Source organism: Erythranthe guttata, chromosome 7 (genome assembly GCF_056151865.1).
Source record: "Erythranthe guttata isolate IM_541 chromosome 7, IM_541, whole genome shotgun sequence".
NCBI classification, from domain to species: domain Eukaryota; kingdom Viridiplantae; phylum Streptophyta; class Magnoliopsida; order Lamiales; family Phrymaceae; genus Erythranthe; species Erythranthe guttata.
Genome location: NC_142539.1, coordinates 445244 through 457988, shown reverse-complemented (window position 1 = coordinate 457988; position 12745 = coordinate 445244). Strand labels below are relative to the sequence as shown.

At 36.1% G+C, this 12745-nt stretch overlaps 1 protein-coding gene across 2 annotated transcripts; it reads right to left on the bottom strand.

Annotated features, from left to right (window-relative positions):
• Positions 1 to 335: 335 nt before the first annotated feature.
• Positions 336 to 11336, bottom strand: LOC105966586 (WD40/YVTN repeat and Bromo-WDR9-I-like domain-containing protein). Of its 2 annotated transcripts, none has more exons than XM_012991155.2 (25): positions 10986 to 11336; positions 10690 to 10767; positions 9813 to 10164; positions 9462 to 9616; positions 8970 to 9209; positions 8640 to 8749; positions 8444 to 8521; positions 8266 to 8372; positions 7593 to 7687; positions 7407 to 7522; positions 7090 to 7193; positions 6934 to 7011; positions 6735 to 6813; positions 6434 to 6602; positions 5916 to 5986; positions 5611 to 5691; positions 5441 to 5511; positions 4956 to 5052; positions 4817 to 4876; positions 4566 to 4620; positions 4063 to 4460; positions 2060 to 3952; positions 1378 to 1959; positions 1229 to 1287; positions 336 to 886 (listed from the first exon to the last, which is right to left on the bottom strand). In XM_012991155.2, exons 3-25 carry the CDS (start codon positions 10157 to 10159, stop codon positions 691 to 693), a joined length of 5241 nt encoding a protein of 1746 aa, XP_012846609.1. In that variant the 5' UTR covers positions 10160 to 10164; positions 10690 to 10767; positions 10986 to 11336; the 3' UTR covers positions 336 to 690. The 2 variants fall into 2 exon arrangements, with proteins under 2 accessions (XP_012846609.1, XP_012846612.1); XM_012991158.2 differs by having other exon boundaries at positions 4069 to 4460.
• Positions 11337 to 12745: the final 1409 nt, after the last annotated feature.

The following is a 12745-nucleotide window of genomic DNA, read 5'->3' as shown; positions in this document are numbered from 1 at the left end:
AACTGCATGCATAGTACATAGATTTCGGATAAAATTGGTGAAACATCGAAAAAACCTTTTCACGATAAAAATCACCTAGAAAAAACTTTCAAAAAACTATTTTCACAATCAAAACTACCACCAAAAGGCAAAAACTGTATAATATAGTACACAGTTTTTGGGTAAAATTAGTGAAACGTACAAAAACTTTTTTAATATCAAAATCACCAAAATTTGTATATGTTATAACACACGTTTTCCAATAAAATCGCTGAAAGTTAAAAAAATTATTATTATTTATTAACATTCAGATTTATAGTATAGAATATGTGTATCCATATGTTGTCAAAAAATAGTTCATCAAAAAAATATTTTACTAATTTTTTAATCATCAATAAAAGTCTCAAAAAATCGTATACTATATAACATACATTTTCTATTAAAAATCGTTGAAATGTCAAAAAAATAAAAATAAAAAGACTATACACAAAGAAAATCTCTGCCGGCGATTTGCTGCAGTACTCTGGTTAGTTATTTGTAATCCTGTACCTCCATTCTGTAAAAAGATTCCTTTAAAGGTTTCCTGAATTTAGCAGCTACTCTCTATGGTTAAAAATATAAATTAATACTTTGAAAGAGAAAAGAAAATTATATACAATATAACAGGAGAGCTCCAAGGCTAATTTCTACAAAACTGTGTTTCGGTAAAAACTACAAGGACGAAAACGTCTTTCTGAACCATTCTGACAAGCGTTTAATTTTTACGGAAAGCTCTGCGTTTTTTCCAAAGAATGATTCGGCATTTGATAGCATCACTCTAACATCATGCTTCATTGACTCTAACCTTCTGTAGTAGTTCTTCTCTAACCTGGACTGTATTACTTCGAGCGACAATGGAACAGGGAATCTGTAAAAACGATAGTAGTTAAAAACTTGTTCACATGGATCAATGAAAAGAACATTACAAATAAGATATATATATATATATATATATATATATATATATATATATATATATCAGTCCTAAGTATATACATACATGATATACTCCTGTTTCAGATCAATTGTCTCTCATTTTTACCATTGTTACTCTTTAGTCTTTACTAGTCGAGAGAAATTAGTGGAAAGAGAATTAATGGGAACGGTATTTTAGCCGTATTCTATATATTTCCTAGAATCGACGCATATTTTACTAGATTCCTTTAGGAAATTGATAACTCTCAAGACGACGTGGAGGTAAGATACGTACCTGTTAATAAAATTTGTCTTCTGCGAAACTTGTCTCAATTTGTTAACCCCATAATAATCCTGCAACGAAAAACCATGATTACACCTAATATCCAACTCAATTCGTAACGGCCAAGAAAAAAAAAGAAGGAAAAAGAGCAGTCTGTTTACCTGGACTTTCTCTCCAGATAGCTCCAACTTGGCAAATTCACGAGTGAGCTTCTCTCTTATATCACCATCAATACGAGGCTGCTCCCACTGAGTACCACGAGTACCAGTGTCATAAAGTTCCCACGGACTGTGATAATGAGTTTCAGTCGGATCACTTTTGTACTTCACAACATATCTTTCCCATGGACTATCCGGAAATTCAACAGATTTAGGCTTCACATTTAAAATCCGACCCTCCCACCAATCACCATCCTCGTCACCATCATCCCACCAAACTTTGCACTTATCTCGACAAGTCCAATTTCTCGCCAAAGACGCATCGTACCTACTTTTCTCCACAAGAAAATCCGGAAAATCGCTCACCTTCGGCAGATTCAACTTGAATGATTTACCCACTGCATCAGAAGTTGGATCTACAAATTTAAGTGTCATTTTACAGCAGCTCTCACCAGAGCCTGGATGTGTTGAATACTCTAGTTCTTCAACCCTACAGAACTCAACAGCTCTGATGTTTCGCTTAACAGTTTCCCACGGAACTTGATTCCTCGAGGTAGTGCAATTTGTTATGTACTCTCCGTGACCCTGAAGAGTATATAAACCCAATAAGACGATGATTAAACCACGAAGGAACAATACTTGGAAAAAGAATAAACGAGCTACAAAGAACATATGCATTATATACCTGTCTCAAATACACAACTTCATCACCTAGTTGGGGTATATACCGGGATGAAACTTCCTCGTGCGCTGACAACATTAACCAGGATTTTTTCCCAGTTTGGTTTGATTTTGATTTGGTTGGGGGGGGACTAGTATTATCGCGAGTATAATTACTACCTTTCTTGCTTCTTGTGGATCTTAATCGAATAGAGTTCTTCAATACTGATCCTCGTTCTCCATCTATGCTCGGAGAAGCCTCGTCAGCATCAATTGAAGTATCTTCCGAATGAATATGGGGTTCATTAAATTTGAAGTTGCTTTCTAACTTGAGATCACGGGTACTTGACCTGAATCTAATAGACCTGGCCCTACGAATCCCTTCTGGTGGAATCTCAATTTCCCCATCTGGATTATTCTTCTCAACGTTGGAAGTGCTAGTGCTTGCTTCCATGGTACTACATTCACCTTCTTGATTACTTCTACCTCTTGAAGGCTTCGACCTTCTATAAACAGCAGTAAACATCCTTTTATTTGAATCTAGTTTCAACGAGTCTTCCAACACAGACCTGGATGAAGCTCCATTCACAAGACCCTCTGTTTCCGGCACTCGATGAAGATCTTTGGTTTCCGAGCATGAGGTTCCAATGCCATCGTCATGCACAGGAACTTGAAAATCTAAATTATTTTCTGCCTGGGGGTTTTCACATATTGTTTCACATTTTACTCTATCCAATGCTGGATGAGCAAAAGCTGCTTTTTTGGGGCTATCATAGTCCTTCAAAATAGAAGCAGATTTTATTCGCAACTTTGTCGGGATTCGGACACCATTTTCTTTCCCTTTAAATTGGTTTTCTGTCCCATTAGCGCTAACAGAAGGCATGGTTGTACCATTGCATACCTCATTATACTTATTCGAGGATTCATCTTCATCCTTGCCCACATCCAATCCCAATTCTCTCTCAACATTTTTTACTCCAGAGCTTTCAGGCATATTGATCGTAGATGGATTTTCTCTCTCATCAACGATTTCTTCCAAATTGTGTTCCTGATTTTGGATTCTGGAACTTGGGGGCTCTGTTTCGTGCTCCTCTGCTGCAGTCGAATGGCCATTGGCAATATTTTCTGCTTTAGGATGCTGGTCAAGAACTGAACCAGATCCCGCAAGTAAACCTGCTGACAAGGATTCTTCCATCTTCAACCTTTTATAGGTGCGAGTTTTGACCCCTCCCCATGAATTTTTGCATCCTTTTAGAAGATCTACATGATGTTCAACCGTATTTTGCTGCCCCGTATTGCTTCTACCATTGACATCACCATCATCAGAACCAACACAGCTTTGCTCCTCATCTAAATAAATCTTACTTGATTCATTTACTTTCTGAGGAGTTCTAGATGATGTGCCTGCTACAGCAGATTGTCTTTCATTGATGTTTGACGTAGAGTTTTGTTGAGACGCAAACTTACTTGAATCAGGATTTGGCAATTTTAGAATTAATCTCCCTTTTGTCACAGCATTTGAATGAGATTCAGGATGTGGATGCGCTTGATTTACGCCCACATGGTGATCCAATGATATTTCTTTTCCCTTGGAACTTTCAGACCATTCCTTTTGCAGAGATACATCTGATTCTTCACTTGCGAAACTCGAGTCTTGCAGTGTCGACCCACTTTCTAGTGAATCACCATCAGAGCCATTTATATCTCCATCTGTAGATGTTCCTGTGATTCGAGAGAACAGATGAAGTGCATTTCTAGCCGCAGCTCTTTGAGGCCTCGACTTCGACGAGGACTTCTTTTTTGAGGCTTTTCTGCCATTTCCTGATTTTCTAGAACGGTTGTTCCTAATTAAAGTGCCATCACACTCATCCAAATTCTTCCTCTTCACACGCCTGCCCGAAGATGTCATTATCTCCACCTACAAAATTGGGGGAAAAAATACAAATTTAAATAAATGTAAAAAAAAAGATCACCTCTACCTTTGGCATAACATTCAGCATATACAGAGAAGACTAACAGAAAAAATACCTCTACCTTCTGCTTCTTTCTCCTTGATCTACGTAAGCGATCTCTGTGTGAGTCCTCAATCTCACTGTTCCCAGAACTCGACTCTGCCTCGTCAGAATCAGAACTTAAACTGGCTTGCTCACCTCCAGATGAGTAATCCTCTGCTATGTGATACTCTGAATCATTATCATCACTATGTATCTCAACTTCTGGTTCCCAATCCATTGCATCAACAAACTCAGGTAGTGGATCAATTAATGTATCCAAATCAACTATGGGAAGCATATGATAATCTGGGTCCAGACTGAAATCTACACCAACAGCAAATCTCAGAGATGAAGGGCGCCACTCAAGACCAAGAGCTCCTAGCCGCCTTTGCTGGTACATACTTTGATAAGGCTCAGGATATGGAAGCATCCCTACCAATAGCCAAACAAAAAAGACCCATATTGGAAAAAAAAATCATATTAGTAAATAGTAACAGAAAGATAAATAAATTGAGAAAGAAGAAAATCAAAATGTACCAGAATCACAGAGGAGATCTTGCATATTCCTACGATAAGGAGCAAGTTGTGTTTCCTGTATTAATAATACAAGCATCACTCCCCATGGTCAGATTATAGAAGCCCTCCAAAATGTATTGGACTTAAAAAAATGATGTTCATAACCAATAGATTACATCAAGTAAGTAAATTTTACGATTGCTTGTATCATTAGCAAGATCGAAACACACAGAAAGAAGACATGTTGCCTGTTAAAGGAAAGAGAAGCCAACCTGGTCAAGGACATTTCCATGTGTATCTTGAATGAGAGGGCGGTAGTCCCCTAAAAAGAACTGTTAAAAAAGAGAATAAAATCAGCATTTATTAAACAGAGTATCAAATAAACTAAAAATTGTTAGTATAATAAAGTACCTGATCATATTTAGCATCTCTCTGGGATTCACCTTGCCCAGTGCTCAATATATATAATTGACCAACATCATCAGAAAGAATAATAGATGTTCCATCTCTGCATGATCAAGAACACATTTGAATCAACATTTGGAAAATAAACTGCATCATTGTCATTTCCATTGAAACTATTTGAGTTGTCAAACGACAGAATCACATTCTTCATGTCACAGAAATTAATTACGCTTCACAAGATATCTACATATTTGAGCGAAATTTATATAGGAGTCACACTTCACAACTTCACCTATAATGGACTTTATGAAGAATGAGCAAATAAGTGATAATCTTTTCATTATTTTGATAATGAAGTTTTCATAGAATAATTGTCAGAGATCTAACATAAACTTGGAAGGAAAAAGGTTTTGGAGTTCAGAAGTACTTGTATATGAACAAAGGAGAGAAACAAAGAAAAAAGAAATTTTCTTATAAGCAGATCAACTCACGGTGAGAACTTCCCATCAACCAGCTTAAATGGACCAATTGGGTATGTCCGGATTATTGTACCTTCCCATATCTGGAAAAAACGGAAAAGAATCAAAGAAAGTGAATGTGTGAGGGGTAATGAAATAAAAGAAGCTCTTTTAGAAGATTATACGAAAGATTAGAAACTCACATCCCACACTATTGTTTTCCCATCATATCCAGCACTCATTGCTATGCGAGGATTAAAAGGATGCACATCCAGTACATAAGTCTACAAGGCATAAGATTTTGGCAAGATAAGGTATAGGCACAAAATAAGGTATAGACAGATAATGTACTCTACCAAAAAAAATAGTATAGCGTTAAATGCACATATGTCTCTCAGAGGAAATATCAAATTATCATTTGTTGAAAACACAGTACAACTTGTTGTCTTAGTAAATACTACAACTAATTACGCAATTTCAATTTATCATGCCATAGCAAAAAACTTACAGAATCAGTATGACCAGTCAGACAATGAACTAAGCTACCATCAACAGCATTCCACACACATATTCTGCAATCTGCAAATGGATGAAAACATAGTATGAATATGGTATAACACATTTACATAGAAGTATCAATCTAGTTTTGCACATGAAAGCAGCTCGCTAAAGGAAACTTCCCTTACGATACATCCTAATCCGCAAGAACTACCCAACACAAAAAAAAAAAAATCGTTCTCTTCTGAATCAATCATTAAATATTCCACAAAGTGATAAGCTCTAACCAACTCCGTGAACAAGAGCAAATATTTAGAGGGATTGGAAAAATAGTAGTTAACAAATATATACAAATCCATTACATTGAGAATCTTAGCAATTTAAGTCTCATAATAGTGAAAAGTTAAATCCATTTGAAGGTTCTTGCAGAAAAGAGTTTGAATATGCCCAATCTAAAATTAAAATTGCCTGAAGGGTTATTTGATTTCACCACATCAATTACATACACACATCACATGAGCAACATACCCATGATAGCTGCAAGAACATAACGATTGTCTAAACTCCATGCAATCATATTAACACCACGAGGGGTAGGTAGAATTCTTTGGCGTGGACCTCCTCGAGGGGGTTGAGGTGGCATCGGAGGTGGTGGAACTTTCAGGTGATACGCTCGAATCCACCGCCCAGTTTTTCCCTAGGAAAAAACAAGGTTCCAAGAACAACATTTAAACCAAATCAGCTAGACATACAGATAAGCACAATGAAACAAATGTTTTGTTATAGTTCATTACTATGCATAAAGTTTGAAAAGAGGATACAAACTCACATGTGATCTACGTGATCTTGGTATCCAAATGATTGCGCTACCATCACGAGAGCATGTAACAATATTATCGTGATTGAACCTGATCATCAACAAACATAACGAAATTATTTATTTTGGACAAGAATTCATATGAAAACAAGAAAACATGCAATAAATATCCAACACAAAGCAATACAAGATTTTATGACAACAGGCACACCATGTATTCTTGAATCTTGGTAACGCATCTTCTTTTGAGGCATCAGAAGGGAAAAATCTGGAAGCTGCCGCACAGCCACTGCATTACGGCACAGGAAACTATATGACTACATCAAACTTTATAAATTCAGACAAAGACATATCAACTTATACAAACCTGAACTGCACATAATTTACATCATTCTCATGACCAGCTAAAACATCTATCTCGTGATTAGGTTGCTCTGAATCATCTACACTGGATTTACAAGCATTCCAAACCTGTAATGATCAGCAGCCCACGAGATTGAAGATATCAAACTATGAAAAGAGTAGCAGAAATATGAAGTCTTCTTCTCTTATCATATATGTATATCAATTTACAAACTATCGTTGAATTTGATTAAATTGATAAAGCTGCAAGACAGATAATATTTTATTTTTCTTTGAGAAAACACGAGAATGGCAAGTCCACAACATAATTTAATTTTATACCCTCGCAAAAGTGTCAGAGCTGCCTGTGACAAAAACAGTTCCGCTAGCATTGAACGCACAACAGAAAATCTGGCATGTCTGCTGAGCAGTGCTGGATGAGGGAACACTATTTCTCCCTACAGAACTCAAATTAGTTGAATAACTTGGCAAAGAAAAAAACGAACTTAATAGAAAGCAGCAACCAACCAGCTGTAGGATCAGGTGGTCTTGGTACATATATGCGTGGAGTGAACTGGGAATATCTAGCATCCCAAATTCGACAAGTTCCATCATCAGAGGACCTAGGAGTGAAAATCCAAAAACCATTAGTTTTTTTAAACCAAATGCAAAAATGAACATGCTTACGCAATTTCACAGTTCATTGTGAATAAATGAAATAAGTGAATCTAGAAATATACAAAACCAAAATATTTTTTTTCAAAACAACTATAAAACATAAACATACTAAACAGATTGTTTAAATAGATAACTCCCTACCCAATAGAGGCACACAAAGTGAAATTAACTGTGACAGAAGACTATGTTGCATAGACACGGGGACGCAGACACAGTGAAATATGGAAAGGGATACGGGGAAACAGCAAAAGTAGGACACAGGAACAGGGGGAAACAGCAAAAGTAGGACACAGGAACAGGGGGAAACATGTAAATATTTAAAATACAGGGGTATATTTCAAAATTATAATGTGGGTGTGTCCATTTTTATTTATCTACAAATTATATTTTTAATGTATTTTCATACAAATATGTTCAAATAAATATTTACACATGCAAATAAGACGTGTCAAAATCAACAATCATGTCAGAATTCAAGTAGAAGGTCAACTGAGCAACATGGTGACTAAAGAATAAAACTCACGATAAAAGCTGATATAAAGCGCCTGGTCTAGGACTGAACGCAATAGCAGTAACTGCTCCTGTGTGACCCCGCAGTACAGAGATCGGTAACCCATCAGGCAGGCGCCACTGTCATTAGTAAAACTAAGTTAATATAGCCAAACATGCAGCTAAAAAGAAAAGCTAAAGCGAGAACTTACAACTCGGATTACACAGTCATTTGAAGCAGAAGCGACAAGAGTATTGTTGAAGTTCACCGCCAGGTCAGTGATGTCACCCTTGAAGCAAAAGATTGACAAATGAGGCCAAATAAAACCAAAGGAGGAGTGAGGTGTGTGTGTTGGGGGGGTGGGTGCAGGTGTTGCATCAAAACGATTTTATAATACTTATACTTACTTCATGTCCTCGGGAGCTGGCTAAGCAATATGCAGTTTCCATTGACCATACTTTAACAAGACGGTCATCAGAACCAGTAATAACATACCTCCCAGACCGGTCAGATATGGCTGCAGGCAAGCAAATATTTTAGATGGATATCTGACATCATTGCATATATATTACGCTTTGACGTATGAACCAACAATCCAGAACTATCCAATCAAGACCAGAATAGCATGTGAATATGTTTCTGAGAACATGATACTAAAACGCCATGAAGAACCATCTACTAATGAAAATTGATTTTCACTTTCAATCCTAGAGAAGAACATAACTGTAAAAGCTTACCACAATAAACAGCATTACGATGTCCCCTAACCCTTTTTTGGTTCTCCATCTTTTGCACCATTGTGGATGGTTTTGCGATGGCATAGCAAGCAGCACGAGTAGATGGCGCACGGTGATGCCTAGAAAAACCACCATTAATTTCCCTCAAACATAACCCACGCACTTGATCTGCCAGTCTGTGGGGCCAGCGCATGTAGCTTGGGGGACGTCTATCTTTGTTGTCCCGTTCATTGTGATCACCTTAAAGCAAGAGAGAGCAAATGAAAAACTTCCAAAGAACTAAATAGAACAAGGCTAAAACAAGTGCTGATGGTCCCCATTCAATCTGTTCTTAAGTTGCATAATCTATACTGATTTTTTGTTAACAAAGGCATCTTTTGTGAAAGTGATCAATCTAATCAACTAAAATTTATGTTAAAAAAAATGAAATGCAGGTAATACACACGTTATAATAAACACGTAAATAATGTTCCATCCAAATATTGTACATACTGGCCAGAAGTGAGAAAGATCCAGTTCCCAGGATAGTAGGTACTGTAGCTGCATTCACTATATTTCCACCAATCAAGTCTCGTGAAGGAGCAACTGCACCTACAATTAATTGCTTCAGAAGCTTTACCAAGTGATCTTTTTCGACATGTGGATGCCTAAGAACACAAGTTAAATTGTATTAATGAGTATAGTCCAAATCAAAGAAGAAAATGAAAAGACAAGAGATAAGAACTCCTTTCTGCACTCTCTCCATAAAGAAACGGTAAAGTGTCGTAAGGACCGACCCAGAACAAAATTTCCTTCGGTTAAGACAAGGTGGAATGGATAGAAATAAGCAATTACAGCATTTACCTTTCTACCAAATTAGCGTAACTCAGGGGAAAAGATATGCCATCATCATTTTCATCTCCACTCTGCATGCCACCACGTGAGTAAAATGCATGATATCTTCTAGGGAGAAGTTGGTGCTCCAAGAGTTCATTCCAAAACTGCCCATAAGTCCTGTGGCATGGTCCAGTGGAGAGGAAATGCATGATCAGAAAATATATCTCTCTAAGATCAATATCCACATCAGCTTCAGTAGGTCGCCTCTGCAAATCTGTCTCCTTGGCTTTCCCATTGTCCTTATTCGAGAAAGTCAAAGATTTAATATTGACAGGAGTCGAATTACCAGCGGGAACATATTTCCGGAGAGCCATATAGCCTGAAAAATTATAAACCGTCTCAGCCTTTCAGGCACACAAAACAGTTGACGAAAATAGCATATACTCTTTCTTCACTTTATGTGGTTTAGCCTTTCCGCAGACCTCTTAGCTAACACAACATTTTCTAGCACAATCATTGCCAATATCTCTAAGCATGGATCACAATTCTTGACCTCTCCAACAATGCAATGAAAATGTAAAGAAAAATAAAAACCAAAAAACCTTACTAATAATTTCCCATCAGTGGCTCACTGACCACATGCATGATTAAATTTTATAAAGGCTCTCGAACAAACGAAAGAAATTTGCAATAATCCATCCATGTGCAGCAAACATATATACACTTACAATCAAGGTAAATGTAACTGCTAAACCATTTGATCCGGCATTTCGAACCAAATTTTCAAATGAATAACTCACATTATTCAAAAGAATTATAGATATATCATAATAAAACATTATAAACCTAAACTTTATTATTTAAACATAACCCAAACATAGAAATCGATAACAATAATCGGTACCTTGCGAATTCTCTCGACAGGCTAACCCAGAACTTCAAATTCCAAAACCCTGACCAAACATCTCCCATGCGCATCACACTGTGGCATTGAAAAACAAAACCCTAGAATTTTAGTCCTCCACACTTCAAACTGCCGCATAGCAATAAAATAAACAATTGAACAACAATAAAACCCCGCCAATTTAGATCTGTATATACAGTATGCAAAAACGCCCCACAAAAAAATTGTACACCAGGAACGTAAAATACTGGAGTTCCCCCCTTTTTTCTTAGGGTTCTAAACACAATTGTAATTACCTGTGACGCAGTGCTACCAGAGAAGGAACAATGGAGTTCGCAAGTGAGGATAATAACAAAATGGGGATCGAATGTAACAATTTTTTGAGAAAAAAAATTATAATTTAGATATCTTGTTTCGAAGGAGAATTAAAAGGGATAAATAATTGAAAAATTATGGAGAATTGAGGTTGAATTTATTTTTCTTGTTAATTATTTTGTATATTGGAGGGAGCTCTGTGTTTCTTGCATACACCACTGTAGTTTGGTTCTTGTAAGAGGAGAGAGAGAGAGAGAATTGGGAGAGAAAAAATGTAGAGAGAGAGAGACGAAACGATTTTTCGTTTATATATCTTTACGCCCACTCTTGTTGAGTAGATGACCGAGTTTGGAAATATATGAAGGTATGGGTTTTGCAATTTAGTCCTTATTTGTTTGAAAATTATAATTCTAGACCCTCGTATTTTTTGGCATACATCAAACGACTTCTTTTTTCTTTCTTTTTTGGGAACAAAGTGACACTAAATTAGTATTTGATCCTCTTCCATTTTCTGTAAAGTTGACTTTCCCCAATAATTTTCACTTCTTGAAAATAGTTAGGGGTGAGAAAAAATTTGAGAAACCGAAAAACCGAACCAAAAACCGAAAAAACCGAGCCGATGTATACCGTCCCGACTTAAAACCGCAAATACGGTAAAAAAAATTTGAAAAACCGAAAACATCGGTTTGTGTATGGAGAATAAAAAAATTACCGAACCGAACCGATTTATACAAAATTATGTTTTTTTTATATATAGTATAGATACGTACCCAAGCGTGCTTCTATCTTTCGAGGGCCTCCATATGACATGTTTTTCTATTAATTAATTTTGGTTGTGACGTGTTTATTATTAGTTAATTTTCGGTTGTTATTTGTTAATTTTCCAAATAAATATAATGAAAGTCCAAATATATCGATTTTATGCCGAACCGATTCGAACAAATAGACGAAATCTAAACCGAAAATAAACCGAATTGATACCGAACCGTTAACCAAAAAACCGATTAACACCGAACCGAAAAAAACCGACATATTCGATTTAAAAAATATGAAAAACCGATATTATCGGAACGTGTTTGGTTTATTGGAAAAGCCGAGCCGTACTGACCCGTGCACATCCCTAAAAATAGTGTTGTCCTAGCAAGTTTTTCACCACATTGGTTGGCTTTTTTATTTTGTATGTTCCAAATTTTCAATATTTTGTTCCATCTTGTTCGTTGTTTTTTGGTCGTTATATGAATGTTAAATTATAGTCACTCTTTAAAATAAGATTAAATTACGGAAAACTCATCTTGTTTGAATAATTACAATCAATCCCTTCAACTATGTATTGTCTTACACGTTCACTTTTACACTGTCAAATTTACCTACTGAATGACAGGTTTTTTCGTAAGACAATACATAGTTAGAGGGGTAATTGTAATTACCCAAATAAAAAAGGGTTTTCTCATAATTTGACTTTCCGCAAGAGATGGTTGTAATCTGTTCTTATATTAAAGTCAAATTTATTTGTAATTTTATTTAACATCAACCTTTACGTATACATTAAAAAGAAATCATTTTAGATGGAAAATTCAATGAGTCCTACCAAAACAAAAAAGCATTAATTTTCGTATTTTTTATATTAAAAAAATCGTATGTTATTTAATTTTGAGGAAATGGGCCTTTTATTCTCTCTCTAAAACTAAAATGGGCTTTTACATCATAACGATACTTTGGAAACTAATAAAATTATGGTGTA